Source organism: Trichosurus vulpecula, chromosome 1 (genome assembly GCF_011100635.1).
Source record: "Trichosurus vulpecula isolate mTriVul1 chromosome 1, mTriVul1.pri, whole genome shotgun sequence".
In the NCBI taxonomy this organism is placed as follows: domain Eukaryota; kingdom Metazoa; phylum Chordata; class Mammalia; order Diprotodontia; family Phalangeridae; genus Trichosurus; species Trichosurus vulpecula.
In genome coordinates, this window is record NC_050573.1 from 430,191,490 (window position 1) to 430,209,528 (window position 18,039).

An 18,039-nucleotide genomic window follows, 5' to 3' on the forward strand; every position below is an offset into this window, starting at 1 on the left:
AGAGTTACTAACATCTGTGATATTGCAGAGCTCTCAATGTCTCCCTCCCTGAAATCCTTAACTACCTCTTTCTCAAGAGTCAGTGGGCACTGCTGGGCTTTTTTATCTTAAAGACCATTGGTTCCATAATTTGGGGGGTTGGGGTTTTTTTCTGTCTTTAGAAAGAGGCAGAATCTCTTTTGGGGGACTAACAAAAATTTCTCCTGCTTACCATCTCAATTCTTTGTCTGTTAAGGGACAATAGCTAGAAAGCCCCTCCATGTTAGAGACAAATTGACATTTCCTTACTCATAACCATAAGCTATAAGTCACCACACCCACTTAACAGAGGACAGAAAAAGGGCCTCAGGAGTTAAGAGTAAGTCTTTTCTTTTAACTCCTATCTGACTGAATAATAATCCTTTTTTCCAGACAACTATGTGATTCAGGATTAGAAATTATTTTTCTTGTCAGCATTTATTATGTCTTTCAGCAGCAAAAACAGACCTTGACTTTGGGGGACTTTCAATGTTACTCCAAAATATGGCCTGACCAGGAAAGAATACAACAGAATTCTTAAGTCCTTATTCCTGGAAGCTAGGTCTCCCTTAATGTAATTTATTGTTTTAGTTTTCTTGGCTGCCGTATCACACTGCTGACATATATCGAGCTTACAGCCTATTAAACAACCCAGATATTTTTAGATAAATAGCTGAAAAATTATTTCACCCATCTGTGCTTCCATAATCTAAGAATAATAACACCTAATCTACATACCTCACTGGATTGTTTGGAAGACAAAATTCAGTTTAAGAAGAAAGCTGATATAAAAATACATTAAGAAGCAAAATAATTTTTTTTTTAAAAAAAGACTATGCTGGCAAATGTTTACCAACTGACTGGGGAGGGGGGGAAATGTATGCAGGACACACTTTTAAATTTAACCTGCATTATTATTAAGATTTTCTCCAGCACTTTCTTAAGTCTAGATAATTAACAAAACAATAAATCAAGCCCTGATTTATATTGTTTACTGAATTCTTAGGTGTAAATGCTCACACTGCAATGCGAACAGGCTGCTCTCCTGAGCTGGTTTGAGCTGGCTCTCCTAGACCCCTCTCCCTCAGCATCTAGCACAAGCTTTGCACAAAATCAGTATTCAACAAATATATATTTTGACTTTTGGCTTTGTATCCCTAGTGCCTAACACAGTCTAGTAGAGCTTTCCAAATAGGAACCACTTAAAGGTTTATTGAATTGAAAGGTATTTTTATATGCTGTTAAACAACAAAAAGTATGACACCAACTCTAAACAGAGTGTCTGAGACTAGATTTGAACTCAGGTTTTCCTAATTCCAGGTGCAGAGTTCTATCCACTGCCCCATTTCCAGAATCAAGAAGACCTGAGTTCAAATCCAAACTGACACTGGATGAGTCACTTAACCTCTGTTTGCCTCAGCTTCCTCAATTGTAAAATGAGGATAATAATAGGATCTACCTCCCAGGTTGTTGTGAAGATAAAATAAGACAGAGTTTGTAAATTGCTTAGCACGGTTCCTGGCAGATAGCAGGCACTTAAATCCTTCATCTCTTCTTCCATCTTGACAATATAGAAGTTCCTTCCAATAATGCGGATTACAACCTGTTCATGACTGTCTATCTTATGTAACTCTTACCTACTTCTTCCTACAAATTAACCACAAAAGGGCCATCCAATGTGCTAGTCACCTTTCTTGATTTCTGTTGACATTGTGAGGATACAAGTGAGAACTCTGGCTATCCATCAGCTATCCCTCACTCTTACCATATGATCAGCCCATTTCTTTTTTTTTAATCATGCCTTTTTAAAAGTTTTATTGATGTCTTGTCCTTACATCAATTATTTCCCACCCAGCCCCAGACTGTACCTGCTCTTGTAACAAAGAAAAGGAAATAAGCAAAAAGCTTGTGTAAGAAGGGATATTATAGTATCTTGTTTTGCTCCCATAGAAGTTATTGGAAGATAATAGCTGTGGGGAAGCTCACTTGCTAAGACAATGGCCATCCTGGCATCAGGAGGACTAGAAAGGCTAGGCTGGGACAACTGGTTCAAGCATGAGGGGTCATGCCCAGTCAAGTATCCTCACTACCACTCCTACATAGTCTGCATGAGAAGGGATGTAGGGAAATGAAGAATGTAACCCTAAGGAGTCTGAACTAACCCTAACTCTGATGGAAAAGGTAGGACTGATTAACCTCACTCCTGCTTCTGTATCAGTGTAGGTGTCCCTAGTGAGTACCACACCCACTTCCTGGACAGAAGTGTAATACACGTCTTCCTCACTCTGTTTGAGTTCTTTCCATGTTAAGGGGCTATCACATGGATCTTCCTGTGGTACTGGAGAAATCAGTTATTGCTAAGGAGACCCCTGCCCCACAGCCCCTGAAAAAACCCCAGTTTGCATAAGAAAGAATGGACTCAGACCTTTTGGCATTTTGCAAATGTCCCTGGGGCTCCATGACTCCTCCAAGGAATGTCAATAGATAAGATCATCCCACCAAACGATAACCTGTCAAAATCTTTGATCTGTCCCTGTGCCCCCAGACCACCTTGTGACCTGGTCCGTGAATTTCAAGAGATAATTAACCACTGCACCCTGTTTTTTTCTGTATAAATACGACTTCTTCACCCCAACTCGGGGCCATTCTGATTTGGGTTGAACCCCGAATGGTCGCCAGCTAATAAATTCTCCATTTAAAACTTATGCTCTGTGGCATGTCTAGCTCGCTCTTGGTATAACATTCCTAAGGGCGTGCAACCAGGAAAGCAATGATCTGTGGAAGCGCTTCCTTCCTGACCCTGCCTAGGGAGTCCTGTGATCCCCACAACCATGTTTCTCACACTTCCCAGAAAATATAAGCAATATTCTGTCTGTTTTGATGTGAAGGAAAAGGTTGATCATACATTTCTTTGAAGACATCATTTACTCCAGTTCGACATTGTATTTCCTTATTTGTGATGTGTTAGTCTGGTCACATTTACCTTGTGCCTCTCGTTGCCCTCTGAGCAGTAAACATTTTTAATTCTTAGGAGATTAGTGTCCTATGATCTACAGTCATGCAAGAATACCAGTAGGGCATTAGTATTAAAAAGAAGAGTCTCTGTTTGAGAGACAACTTTAGGGTCATTAAAGGAGCTTTACAATTTCTGAAAGGCAATCCAGCCCTTTCCCCATTTTGTTTTATTCTGGGCCAGAATTTTTGTTCACTTTCAAGATGTGTCTGTGTGTATACCAATGAAGAAATGGCTGCCTATAATCTAGACAATAGTCTGCCTTCATTCACTTGGTTTTTCACAGTAAAAATGCACAAGATAGAACAAGAGAAATAATTTGTTTGATGTTTTGATTTAGAAATAGAATTTTATTTATAAACAGAATTTTATATTTAATTTAGAAATAGTTTTATCATTAATATCAAACAAGGCATAAAACAGAAGTATGTTCACTAAATGTATTCAACAATATCACAAAGGATATCTATCCATTTTCCATCAGCTGTACTACTTAGCATGCCCTTCCCCCTAAGATAAGCTCATCACCTGAAATCCAGTGCCAGGAAGAATGAATCAAATTTTGATACTCTACACTTTCTGAACTCACCCCCTAGGTGGAGGGCTGAAGAGTGACTAAACTGCTCTGAAAGTCTGCCTTTTGAGAGGGCTCACAACCTACCTCCTGACTCCATTTTCCATCAGCAATTCTATTGACTTTGACTCCATGGAACAACATCCCCCCACACCAGGTATGCCTGGTATCCTTGATGACTCACCTTTTCAGCTTCCTTTTATGTGGTCTTCCCCCATTAGATTGTAAGCTCCTGGAGGACAGGAACTGTCTCTTTTTCCTATTTGTTTCCCCACGGCTTAACACAGGGCCTGGGACCAGTTGTTGTGTGTTTGTCCTTTCTTCTAGAAGAGGACCATGACATCAGGGAGATGATGACATGACTTGCAGTTGATTTGATTTGAGTAAGGGCTATGCAAGGTCATCAGCCTCACTTTCTCCTCCAGAGCCATCTGGGTCCACTGGCCTGATATTCACCAGGAGGACTGGAGATGGCCCAGGATGCACTGGGAGACCCTGGACCTTTCAAGCTAAGGTCTTTTCAGGTTCTCACTTTGAGTGAGGTAAGCCCATTCAGTGAATAGGCCTCTTTAAGAAATGAGTCAAGGGATGGCCCCTTTAATTAAAAACTCAAAAAAAAAAAAAAAGAAAACAAATGGGGAGGGGAAGACCCTTGGGGTTCCTGGCCAAAAGACAAACAGTTACTATTTAGTATTTATATTCACTCTGTGCTAGGAGAGCAGGGACCTATTGTCCAATCTATGAGCTCTAAAGTGAGTTGGGTTTCAGGCTTAGTTTTTGAGAAAGAAATCTAGCCAGTAAAGCCAAAGTTAAGGAGATAGGCTTCAGTCATCAAATACCTCACCTCACCTCACCTCACCTGAGGGTGCTCTGCCCAAAGGAAGGTACATTTCGATGACTAGAACACAGTAGACTCTTAATGAATGTTTACTGAAATGAAATTGAAGTGCAGAGTTCAAGTGGAAGGAGGATTTCCTTGAGATGGTGAGGTCCTAAAGATGCTGATGTTTACAGATGTTGATTGCCAACAGCCCTGGAACACTGAAGAGCTTTCTGAGGGTGATCCTTATCCACTGGGAAGTTTGTAAGAAGACAGTAATTATAATTAAGGATTACAGGTAATTTTCCATGCATTGAAAGTGAGGTACTTAGATATTAATAGCTCTGCATTTTTAAAAGACTACATTCAGTTCAGTATCCATATCAGATCCAACCAATCGAAATCTACCTAATTAAATATTATTCAGTCCATAACTCTCCATCTTGTTCACTAGAAATCCATATCCAAGTTTTTCTGGTTCCAGGCCCAGTGCTTCTACCACTGTACAGCCTAGCTAAGTAATAGTTACTGCTTTTAAAATATGTTTAGCAAAAAGGAATTATGGATTGAAATGACATAAACTGTCATAAATTCATCTAAATATGTATTTTTCTGCCATTGATTCATACCTGCATATAGTATTCTTGACAGCCCTGTAAACACTGACACACCAGCAACTGCAGAAAGTTCACTGAATTATGGCCATCTCATTTCAGGTAATAATAGCAAAATATGGGGAGGGGTATAATTCCGTATAATATAAAATTACAATTTTATACATTATTTGGTCAGTGTTTGCCAAAATAGCCCCAAAAATACCATGTTAAGTTGCTATCAAAATTCTCCTCCACCCTATTTTTATCGATATCTTTTAACATTATCTAGAATTCCCCATGTATCACTTCCCCTTCTCCCTCCCAGAGAGCCATCCCATGTAACAAAGAATATTTTTTAAAAGAAAAAAGTGACCAAAAAATCAGCAAAACCAATAGATACACTGACAAATATCTGATATTATATATTTGTGGACCTCTTCTACCCCCCACTCTCACTCACCCCCACTTCTGTGAAGTGAAGAGAAATATCTTGTGCTATATCTTCTTTGGGGCCACACTATTTTAAATTTTGAAACATTTGCTTCTGATTGTTTTGTGATTTTTGTTCTTTCTGTTTACATTACTGTAATCGTGTATATTATTTCTTGTCTCTGCATACTTCACTTTGTATTATTTTGTATCTTTATATGCTTCATTAATCATATTCATCATTTCTACAGCACAGTAATATTCCATTATATTCATGAAGCACAATGTTTAACCACTCTCCAATCACTGGCCATCTACTTTGTTTCCAGTTGTTTGTTACCAAAAAAAAGTGCTGCTTTAAATATTTTGGTACATGAAGAGCCTTTCTTTTTGTCCGTGATTTCATTGGGACATATACCTAATGGCTGAATCCCTGGGTCAAAGATAGTCAATAAACATTTACTAAGCTCCTACTAAGTGCTGGGCACTGTGCTAAACATATAGCATGGGGATATGAAGAAAGGCAAAAGATAGTCCCTGCTCTCAAAGAATTTATAGTCTAATGAGGAAGGAAACATACAAACAACTATGTAGAAACAAACTATAATATGAAACAATCGACAGAGGGAAAGCACTGGGCTTAAGGGGAGTTGGGATTCCTGTAGAAGCTGGGATTTTAGTTGGGACTGGAGGGAAGCCAGGAGGGAGAGATTAGGAGGGAGAGCATTTCAGGCAGGTGAGGACAGAAAGTAAAAAAGCCCAGAGTTAAGAGTTGGAGTTTTTTGTTCAAAGAGCAGCAAGGAGGATGGTGTCACTGGTTTGTAAAGTAAGGGCAGGGTTATAAGATGGAAGAAAACTGGAAAAGGGAGAGGGGAGAGGCAGGTTATGAAGGGCTTTGAATACCAAAAGATTTTATATTTGATCCTGGAGGTGATAGGAGCCGCTAGAGTTTATTAAGTATGAGGGAATATGATCAGACTTGTGCTTTAGAATGATCACCTTGACAGCTGAGTAGAGAATGGATTGGAATGCAGAGAGCCTTGTAGTTTGGAGATGAACCCGCAGGGTATTTCAATAGTCCAAGCATCAGGTAAGTAGGGCCTGCGTCAGGGTGATGGGATTGACTGAGGAGAGAAGGGAGCATAAGTGAGAGATGTTACAAAGGTAAAACTGACAAGCCTTGACAACAGATTTGAGGAGTAGAGAATGACACCTAGATTGTGAGCCTAGGTGACTGGGAAGATGATGGTACACATCCATTTGGCAGTTGGAGATGCAAGCCTGGACTTAAGCAGAGAGGCTAGGGCTAGGTAAGCAGATTTAGAATCATCAGGATAATTGAGTCTATGAATTCATGGAAGTTGATCTGATCACCAAGTGAAATAGGATAGAGGAAGAAAGGGGCCCAGGACAGACCACTGTAGGGCACTCAGGATGTTAACCTACATGACCTAGTCCTAGATGAACATCTAGCAAAAGATATTAAGGAGCAGTAGAGTCATGAAAGCCTGAAGAGAAGAGAGTAAGAAAATATTGATCAAGAGTGTTAAAGGCTGCATAGATTCAGATGGGTTTTGAGGAAAAGACATGAGATGTGGCAATCAAAAGATCATTAGTAACTTCCGGGACAGCAATTTTGGCTGAATAATGAGATTGGACGCCAGACTGTGGAGAGTTAAAAAAAAAAAAAGAGTAAAGGAAAGGGAATGGATTTGTATATTTCCAAATTGCTTTTGAGAATGGTTATCCTAATTAACAGATCCAGCAACAGTGGTTTAATGTGCACATCTTTGCACAACCCCTCCAATGCCATTCCCATATTTTTTCATTTTTTCCCATTCACTGGGTATGTGGTTAGTAACTTGTTAGTTCTCCACATCTGACTAAAAAAAAGGGAATTTGTCTCCAACAGATGTTCATATCCACATTTAAGTGAATTCTTAATCTTGGAAAATAGTTTATATGCATCAATTTTCACAAGAATTTTTCTTCAAACATGTTTATTGCTTGTTTTTATATCACTGCCCCTAAACAGTGACTTCCTTTCCCTCAATGGATTCCTCCACCCCAACCACAAAGAACTGTGTTTAAAGAAATCAACAAAATTGCTATGTCTGACAGTGTTTGATTCATTTACTACCTATAGAATAGCACCTTTTTCTAGGAGGAAGAAGTGAGCTTCAAATTCAGTGCTCTGAAGCTGCAATTGTGGTATATCCTACAAGATGATGGTCTAGTTTCTGCCACTTTCAAGTTTTTTTGAGCAATTATTGTTCAATGTGTAGTTCTTATTGTAGTATTGTATTCTTAGATTTATAAAATAAGAAGCTACTAGGTTTAATTACTTCTGGGTATCACATACCTAATATCTTCCACTAACTAAGCTCCTATTTTTAATCAAATACAAATATTTTGATGATTATTTATTGTTCTCAACAGTTTATTCCTCTGGTTGAATTGAAACTTGTCAAGTTCGATAAAATAACTCTTTGGTAGTCTGATTGGGATGACATTCAATCTCTAAATTAATTTAGGTAATAAAGTACTTTTTTTGTATTTCAGCACAATCCAATTTTGGGTTGTACCAATTATTTGTTTTCTTTTATTTCTATATTTTGTAGTTTTGTTCATATAAATCCTGAGTGTGTTTTGGTAGGTAAAGTCCCATGTGTTTTATGCACTTTGCAGTTATTTTGAATGGAATTTTAAAAAATCTTCTCCCAAAGGTTTTTGTTAATGATTTTTAGAAAAACTGGTATTTTTATAGATTTACTTCATAAGCTGAAACTTTACTGAAGTTATTATTCTGATTTTTTCATATCTTTGATTCTCTCAGTAAATCATATTGTCTCTAAATGGTATATAATTTTATCTCTTGCTATAATGTTAATGTGATCAAAGATCTTCCCTGCCTATTCAATAGGGCCTTTACTTACACCCATTACTTACCAGGTGTGAGGCCCCAGGCCCACACCCTTTTGCTATTTAGGTTATGAGAGGTGTGAAACCCTCAGGACCCTAAGGAGAGGTGCTAAGACCACAGCCAATAGTATGTTCATTGAGTTCTAGCCAATCAGATGTGCATGAATTCAGCCAATCAGAGACCTCAGTTCTAGCCAATCAGATGGTGGCTAGAACTGTATATAAAGAGAGCCCAGAGTGTGAGAGAAGTAGAACTGGGAGCAGCAGAATTGAGAAGCAGACATCAAGAAGACATTGAAGCAGCAGACAGAGAGAGAGAGACAGAGACAGAGAGAGAGACAGAGACAGAGAGAGAGAGACAGGGAGAGAGACAGAGAGACAGAGAGAGAGACACACACACAGAGAGAGAGAGAGAGAGAGAGAGAGAGAGAGAGAGAGTTGAGAATCTACAGCATCCAGAGATTGGAGAACTAAGAATCCAGAGAATCCAGGAGACTTCAGGGACTCTGAGAACTGCAGGAGAGGATGAATGCAAGCAAAAATTTAGGATTTGTGAGTGATTATTTACAGGAAGGCCCTAGCAGGGGGGAAGGTTACAGGATGACTTGGTTCCCTGCTATAATACTGTGTTATAATTTCCTTGTTGCTACATTGAGGTGGACTTACGGGTTTTGGAATATAATTACTGCTATACTGAATTGGAGTTATTGGTCTTGGGATCTGATACTCCGGTGCCTAAACAAATGTTAATACTTCCTCTGCCTTCTACGTAGAGAGTTTTTCATACTTCGCGATTCTGAACCATACCGGCATGTTCATGGTCATCCTTGAGGTCATGAATCTTGCCTTACTGATATACCTGCCTAAACTCAATCCCTCCATTACTTTTTCTTATCTAATTACTATAACTAGCATTTTCAAGCTACATAAAAAATAGCAGTGATAATGGACCTGACTTTATTCAAATAGTCCTAGTGTTCCTCTATTACAAATATGACTAGTTCTTAGATTTAGCTATATAAACTCAATTTATCATATTAAAAATTCATTTATTCCAATGACTTTTAGCGTTTTCGATAGGAAATAACATTACATTTTGTTAAGGGCCTTTTCTGCATCCATTGATGCAGCTGACTTGTGGCCCTAGAACTTTCCTCAGTGTCCAGGGCCTTCTCATCTTGGGACATTCCTCCATCACATTGGCCCCCTCTTTCTATTGGTGAATTCCTTCCAGGGCCTCCATTTTGGGGACAGAACCAGACCTGCCATGCTTCATTCCCCTCCCCTTTTTAACAGTCCTGGATGGGACAAGTCATAGCTTCTGAGAGTCACCTCCTAGTTAAAGCAAGTGCTGGGACTGGAGTAGGTGTCAAGCTGGGGAAGCATGGATGCTGAAGAAGTATTATCGCAATGGAGTGAATACTGAATTGGGTCACTGTAAATATTGATGGGCAGTCTAGGAAATATTTAAATGGGAAGAAATATTTAAATTAAATCTTAAATTGGAGACAACAAACAGAAACGAGAAACATTGAAAGACAATAGAAAAGCTTGACCACCCCCCCCCCGCCCCCTGCCAAAAGCAAAGCAACTCTTAATAAACTTTGAGCCTGGTGATTATGATTGCCAAGGGACCCAGTCTCAGATGGGACTGGCATCAAACTAAGGGATAGTGGTGACTTACCTTTTCCCTCAAAATTGGCTCTAAGAGGAGTTGAAGTGGTAACTGACCAATAGCCTAGTCCTTTGTATTTTGTTTGTTATCTTTTGTTTTAAGTTTTTCTAATTACACTTGAGGTGGTTTTACAGGGAGATGGAGCCTTTCATGTAACTATCTTTACTGGAAGTCCCCTCCCTGAAAATGATTTTCTTTAGATTGTAGTAGCAACTTAGATGTGAAGATCTTTCCCACCCATTAATAGGCCATGTGGCCTGCTTACATCACAGGAAACCTAAATCACATGTGGTGGGAGGAGCTTCCTGACAGGAAAAGGAAGTTATGTCACAGGAAATGGAGGGAGGGAGAGAGAGAAAGAGAGAAAGAGAGAGAGAGAGCAGTTATGGCTGCTAATGGCTGCTAATGGCTGTACTCGTGATTGTTAGAACTGAACAGGCTGACTTAGCTGTACTGTGAGTTTGTCTTTGGGAAGACCTCAGCAGGGAGTCGGTGAGGTTTTGGGATGGTGAGGCTCCAGGCTGTGATATCGTGTTTTAAGTTCCTTGCTGTTACGATAAAGTGGGCTGACTGGTTGTGGGAGCTAAACATTTGGTTATGGGATATGATTTTCTGATGTCTGAATAAATGTTACACTTCTTTTACCTTCTTTATGGAGAGTCTCTCATACTTTGCAATACAGAACCACATAGGCATAGTCATGACTATCATTGATGTTGTGTTTATTGCCTTACTGTTACATAGATCATTTCAAAAGATTTGATAGAAATGTGGTATCTTAACTCTTGGACTGATGTGTGTAATATGTAGGCAAGAGAAAATCCATTCTAGTTTATTTGTTGCTAAGAGAAATTATTATGATACTATCATATTAATAACCAATTATTCAATTCAGGTCCAAGTTTTTCTCTTTACTGTTTCCTCATTAAGGCCCAGTTCTTGTTAGAGTCAGTTTCTGAAGGACATGACTGATTGATGAGATTACTCTTATCACTCAAGGAAAACATTCTCTTGGGCAGGACTCCACCCAACTAAGAGAACTTACTTCTGTTTAAAGTATAAACAGAATCCAGTCTGTCCTTGTACCCCTCCATTAGAGTTTGGGGTGGCTGAGCTTATGAAGGAGAAAACCAAACAGAGAGGCCTGAATGGAGATGGATTCCCTTGTCCAGATTGCTGGAGGCTGCTGAGTCTCAAAATCAAGCCACTTTCAGCAGAAGCTGAAGACTTCTAGCCTACCTCTTCATTAAATGTCTACCAGTCCAGGTTGATTTTCACTTGTTGTGGCAGTCCCTTTCAGAAAGCTATTTAAGGCTCTTAGGGTCTCCACTGGGTGGATCTTTGGTTACTAAGAGAAACCATTGACCATAAATTTGTTTATTGCTGGCTAGCCTAATTAGCAAAGTGATTAATTACCCAGAGACTCTGTCTCTCAGAGTTTTTCATTTGTTTCTTTACCTTGTTTCTGTTCTTAATATTCTGTTGTCTTTAAACTTATCTGTGTGTTGTCTCCAACCTAGATTTGATAGGCAACCAGTACTTTATTCTGCTCTTATCAAGGGCTCAATAAACACTTAATTAAGAGTTCTTGACTCCCCCAAAATACTACAAATTTTGGTCACAATTCAAACTCCACTTCGGCTCTACTCCAGATTTTTGTATGTAACATGTACTCAGGCCTTTATTATTAAGTCCTTTTAAAGACCCCCTCTAACTTAAGAAGTGTCCAAATATTCTTATTTTAAGATGTGGCTGAGAAAGCTACTTGAATGACACCTGAAACTTTCTCAGAAGTTAAGTAACCCCTTCTGTCTGCTCTGCTTCCTATCATCATGGATTCATCAGAAGGCCCTGGCAAACTAGTATATCTGTTTCTGCTTCAAGGTTTTGTAACTGATGGGTTACAGGATGTGGGAACCCCCTTGAACTCTCTTTGACCCTTCCCACTAGATGAGGCATTTGCCTGAGACCATAAGCCTTTCATTTTAGCTAGGCCCGAATCTCTAGGTTACTCTTAGCCTAGCCTAGCCCTCCATTGTCTGGTTACTTCCCACCCTTGATCCTATCAAAGTGCCTATGCCCAAATCTGTTACCCTTAAACTAGCCTAGCCATACATAGTCTGTTATCTCCAAGTAGCCTTCAGCTACTTCCCAACCTTAATCCCATTCTCTTGGTTCCCGAAGTCTGACCTCACCCCAGTCCCATCAAGCTCCTTGTTAGACTCTTCCTCAAGACCCTCCCTAAATCCCTCCTCCCATCATCCCAGGACCACACTAGATCCCTCCCACAATCTTTCTGTATATAAGTTTCATCTTGCCTTTGTGAAGGTGCTCAGATTCCATCTACCTCAGATTGAATCTGGCCTGCTTGTGAGAACAACACTCATTTTCACAAGTGTCACAAATGGTGAGATTTCTTAAGACTACCCATTATGGCAAATCTTTAATAAACTTTGTTTTTCTCTTTGGCTGAGAAGGCTTGAGTCAAATTCATTTGAGCAGGACCCGGCGTGTTGGTATTTTGGGGTTTTGAGCACCCCTAAAAACATATGGTTCCCTGACCTCATGACCATTACAGGTTTTGAACTAGAGGGAAAATAAAACCCAACTGTACCAATGGAGCTCTTCTGTGTATTAGATGAATCCTTACTTCTAATAATTCTGTTAAGAATGTCTAACTGTTGTCCCTGCTTATTAATTCCATATAAAATGTGTATGCATGGGTCCATCTTTTAAGAGCTAGGGGAATGCTTTCTGGGACAGAAAGTATTAATGGAATATATTACAATTAGCTTCCTAGTTTAAAAGGGTCCTTTCCCGTAATTATGTTTCTATCTATGGAAAATGTCAACCCCCCCATTTTCTGGCATCTACCTCAAATTTTTATTTGAAAATTAATGTCCTTCAGCTTTTCCCTATAAGCCTTAAGGAAAACACCTATCCCCTCAGTGTAGCCAGATGCTGGGAAGAAAGCAATCTGATTAAAATGATTCACATGTGTAGGTGATGCGGGATAGACCCTTATCTCTATTAGAGTTATGTGTGCTTAAAATTTAAAATATAAAAAAGAATAAAATTTATAGTAAAAATATGTTTACTCATATTATTCTCAAAATCATAGAGTTTCAAGCAATGTAACAACGAAATGAAAATTTCCAAGTATTATGGGGAAAACCATTTGGAACAGATTCAATATTGCTTGGGAGTATGCCAGGTCAGTTCTGTTATGCCCTTTCTGTTTTTCACATATTATACTTTATCAACTGAACCCACAAAATTTTTAAATGCACACAAATTTTTCACAATAGCCCTCAGTTTTCATGGCAGTAATGATGAGGGCTTTGACGATAAGGAGTTGAAAGGAGTAACGATTTGCAAGTAGGGGCATGTTTGTACTGGGACAATTAAGAGTGTTAATTAATGTCACAAGCTTACTATTTTCTCTGCTTGTCTTCATGGAGCTGATAAGCCTATGCCCCAGTCTGAAAAGTTAATGGTTCTTTTGAAACCAGTGATAGAAGAAGGAAAAGTACAATAATAAAGAAATAAAGCACCAGATGAAGATATATTAAAAGAAATACTTATAAGTAGGATAAAAACAAAATGATTAAGATAGGATTAGATATATAAATTGCTTCCATGAAATGTGGGCATAAGAATCATTTAATGTGGAAAATAACAGTATTGAAATTCATTCATTTAAAGTAAACACAACAGAATAATCTGCACAAAGTATATACATTTTCCCCCAAATGACACACTTAAGAGACAATAGTTTACATGTCTTGATAAGCTGTAAGGTGAACAGAAACAAAAACTTTCAGAGTGATAACACAGTAAGATAAAAATCACAGTTTAAACAATTAAAAAAATGAAAATGCATTAAACATGCAATAATTAAACCTGAATATACAAAAATTATATATTAAGTGAAATATATTCTGGCATTAATTGGCAAAATTTTCTGTAATTAGGCTCCAGATATTACCTATAATATTTCAGTCAGAATCAGAATTTTCACATGTGTTGTCATTAATTGTGGGATATGTTCTTAATCCTTGCTTTCTTGCAGTTCTAAGTTGCCGCAAATGTTCTTTCATATCCTGAGAAATATGACAAATCCTTCCTTCTATACCTGGTACCGCCATTATTGTTGTTCTTCTATCTGATTTATCTTCAAAGGCTGTAATGAAGATAAGTTTATTCAACTTAATATGTAGTATTGATTCAACAAATGTTTATTAAGTAGTTATGTGCAATAACAATGTCCGTATAAATAGGGTTTTTTTTGATTACTTACATTTAGAAGTTTACTTATATATCAGAACTCTATTTTTTACTATAATTACATTTTATAACTGGGATTTCTCTGATGATCCATTCTCCTTAAATCAAACTACAGGGCCATATGTAAATTTTAACAGGCAAATATTATGTGTCCTAATATAATCAGAATTCCATTCACTTTTCTTAATTCAAATTATAATCTAGCATTTTTTCAGGAAATCTTACATCTTGGCTCTTTCAATTTCAGAAATGAATAAGGGAATAAAAAAGACTACCTTTAGGTTTTCCACATCATCTTAAAAAATGAATCTGAGCTGAAGTCATGGTAAATTAGTATTCAATAATATTTCATAAATTAACAGAATTTCAAAATAGAATTTAAAGTATTTATTAAACACTTTTTCATAAACATTTGTAACTTGCTGTGCTAGGTTACTCTGGCATATTAAAAAATATATACAAGTATGAAATCAGGAAAACACTGTTCTCAGAACAGCAAATATATCAATTTCAAGATTCTCCAAAATTTGGTCCTAGTATACTATGTTAAAGAGAAATACTTATTCTACTTACAGGATATTACTACTATATTAAAAGAAATACTTATTCTATTATATAACTACTGTTCTATATTTTCTCCCCTACTATTCCTCTATATTCTCTACAAAGTCCTATTCCAGTGTCTCTTCATGGCATGGAGGTGAACACTGTGCTATCAAAGACAATGCCTGTGGAGCATAAGATCCTGTAGGTCCTACAATTGGAATAGTTTTATGTATAGTTCTGGCAATAAACTGAATCAGCTTTCTGAGACTAGTCCATCTCCATATGCAAAGGCTCATTACCAATGGGGCAGTGATGCATCTTTTGGCCAGGACAATCCATGAAATGAAGAAAAATATAAAAACCCCCTCAATCCCCCTATGTTGCTTATACAATGATGGTGGCATAGTGACAATAAAGGGAATAAATAGAATGTATTAAAAGTCACAGTTATTAGGCTGTCTCTACAAACTTTAATTTTACTGTTGATACTTTAAATCAGAGATCCTTGACCAATGATTAAAGAATGGAAAGGATTTAATATTAGAAAAGATGAGTTATACCAATTTTAACTTTCTATAAACAAAACCAGAACAAGGACATTGCAGCTTAATGGAAGGATAAGTTCTTCCATTTATGTAAATTTTACATAAAAATGTAAAATAAAAAGTTGTATTTTAATAGGTAGGAGAAGATATGGGACTTAACTGTGAATCAGCTGTCTGTGAACAGTCAGACCACCAAGTTATCAGAGCAAAGATTAGAAAAACAAGAAAGAATAATAATGACAAAAGGTGTGGAGAGGTAAAAGTTAAAGGCAATACAATTTTAGAACATAAATTTGTTTGCAAAATCTTGCCAATAAAGATGAAAGGTAGATAAGGCATAAAGAAGTAGTGTAGAGTAAAACCAATTTAAGAAAAACCTAGAAACCAATTTAAGAAAAACCTAGAAAGAGATTCAACTAAACAACACCCCAAAGTCATTTATGAATGAGAATGAAAGGACAACAAAAAGAATGAAAATGAAAAAGATTTGTAAAGATGACTATAACTATTTTTACTATCAAGGGCAGTGGAAATACCACACCTGGACCCTACATCACAGTTCCAAATGTGGTAATAGAGGACGTATAAATGGCATAAAAGAGAACAAATTTGAGTAAAACCACTGGATTGGACCAAGTATCTATAGAAGAAATCAGGGCTGAAAGAGACAACTGAGGGGATTTGAGGGACTGATAGTCAAGATATCTGAGGGAGAAGTATATGCCAAGGTTTTTGGGAAAAAAAAAACTTAGTTTTTATTAATATCAAAAAGGGCAACCAGAAAAACATAAATTACACATATATGTCTATTTGTTCACCAATACAAAATCTTTGCAAGAGTCATCTATTCACAAATCAAGGACATCTTCTATAAGGGCATAGATAGGAAATAACTAAGCCTACACAAGTGACACTTACCATGTTTACAATGACACTTAACATCTTTACCATTTTACAACTGACTAAAAGATGTGTAGAATACAAGATTTCATTGTGCTTATTGTTGATTATGAAAAAAGCATTTGATTTAGTAATGTAACATGCTACCTTAAAGGCTCTTTTTACAATAAGGAGTCTTATAAATACATCCAAATCGCTGAATATTCCTTGAAAGACTTAACAACAGAGTCACATGAAATGGGATAAATTGGAAGTTTTAGTTTTTTTTATAATTACAGAAGTAAAGCTAGATGCCCACTGTCCACACTATTTTTGGATATAGTTCTAGAAATGCTAGCAATAGCAATAAGAGGAAGAAATTAAGGGGTAAGGAGGAGATAAAACTATCTCTATTTGCTGATGACATGATGCTTTAGTTTCAAACAGATACTTTTTTATGGTATTGCAAAAAGATCCATCTAAGCCAAAAGTTCTCATATTTTGGGAGCTCAGTTCACTTTATACTCCTGAAAATTACTGAGGACCCCAAAGAGCTTTTGTTTATGTGGGTTATATCTATTCATATTTGCTGTGTTAGAAACTAAAACTGACAAATTTCTAAATATTTAACTCATTTAAAGGAACAATAATAAGCATATGGTAAATACAAATAACATATTTTTATGAAAGTAACTATATTTTCAAAAAAATTGTGGTAAGAGTGACACTGTTTTAGGTATTTTTGAAAATATTTTAAATGCCTGGCTTAATAGATGATAGCTGTATTCGCATATCTACTTCTGTGTACAATCTGTTACAATATGTTATTTTGGGTAAAGCAGACGAATAAAATCTAGCCTCAAATAGATATTTACTTGAAAAAAAGAGGGGAATTTTAATAGATAAATAATATCTTAGTGTTATTATGAAAAGTTTTGACCTTGGGGTTCCCAGAGGTCTACAGATCATGATACAATGAGAATCTATACCTTTATTTTTAGTGTTTTTTTTAAATAAAAATGAGTTTTGTACAAAGTTTTTTTTTCTACATTTGAGATAATCATGTTTTGGATGTTTTTATTTTTAATATGATTATTCTGATTGTTTTCTGATATTGAGCCATCCTTACACATCAGATAGAAATCCATATTGGTCATGATTGATTTCTTGCATTAATTACTATCAACCATTTGACAGGATTTTATTTAAAATTTCTGAATACTTATATATGACATTGGTTTATAATTCTTTTTTGCTCTATCCTTCCTTGGTTTAGGAATTATGACAATATTTTCATCTGATAAGAATAATTTGGTAGAGTGATTTCTCAATTTTTGAGAATAACTTATGTAGTATTAGGTATGTTTTTATCATTATGATTTTTTCACATCTCTATGATTTGTTCCTTGATCCACTCATGATTTAGGATTTGACTAAATTTTTATGTCTTTTGTTTGTAATTACTATTTTTATTATGTTATGGCTTAGAGATGTTTATTATTTCTGCCTTTTTACATTTATTTTCAATGCCTCTGTGCCCTAACTGTAGTTGTTGTTCAGTCATTTCAGTCATGTCCAACCCTTCGTGACCCCATTTGGATTTTTCTTGGCAAAGATACTGGAGTGGTTTGCCATTTCCTACTCCAGCTCATTTTAGAGATGAGGAAAGTGAGGCAAACAGGGTTAAGTTACTTGCCCAGGGTCACACAGCTAATAAATGTCAGGCCAGATTTGA

General features: G+C 36.9%; 1 protein-coding gene across 1 annotated transcript in view; it reads right to left on the reverse strand.

The window, feature by feature from the left end:
• Positions 1-14,045: 14,045 nt before the first annotated feature.
• LOC118843321 (snake venom 5'-nucleotidase-like) overlaps positions 14,046-18,039 on the reverse strand; it is a 95,419-nt gene continuing 91,425 nt past the window's right edge. Inside the window, exon 8 of the mRNA XM_036750906.1 lies at positions 14,046-14,230. Within this exon, the coding sequence (XP_036606801.1) occupies positions 14,046-14,230 (185 nt within the window). The remainder of the gene's footprint in view (positions 14,231-18,039) is intronic.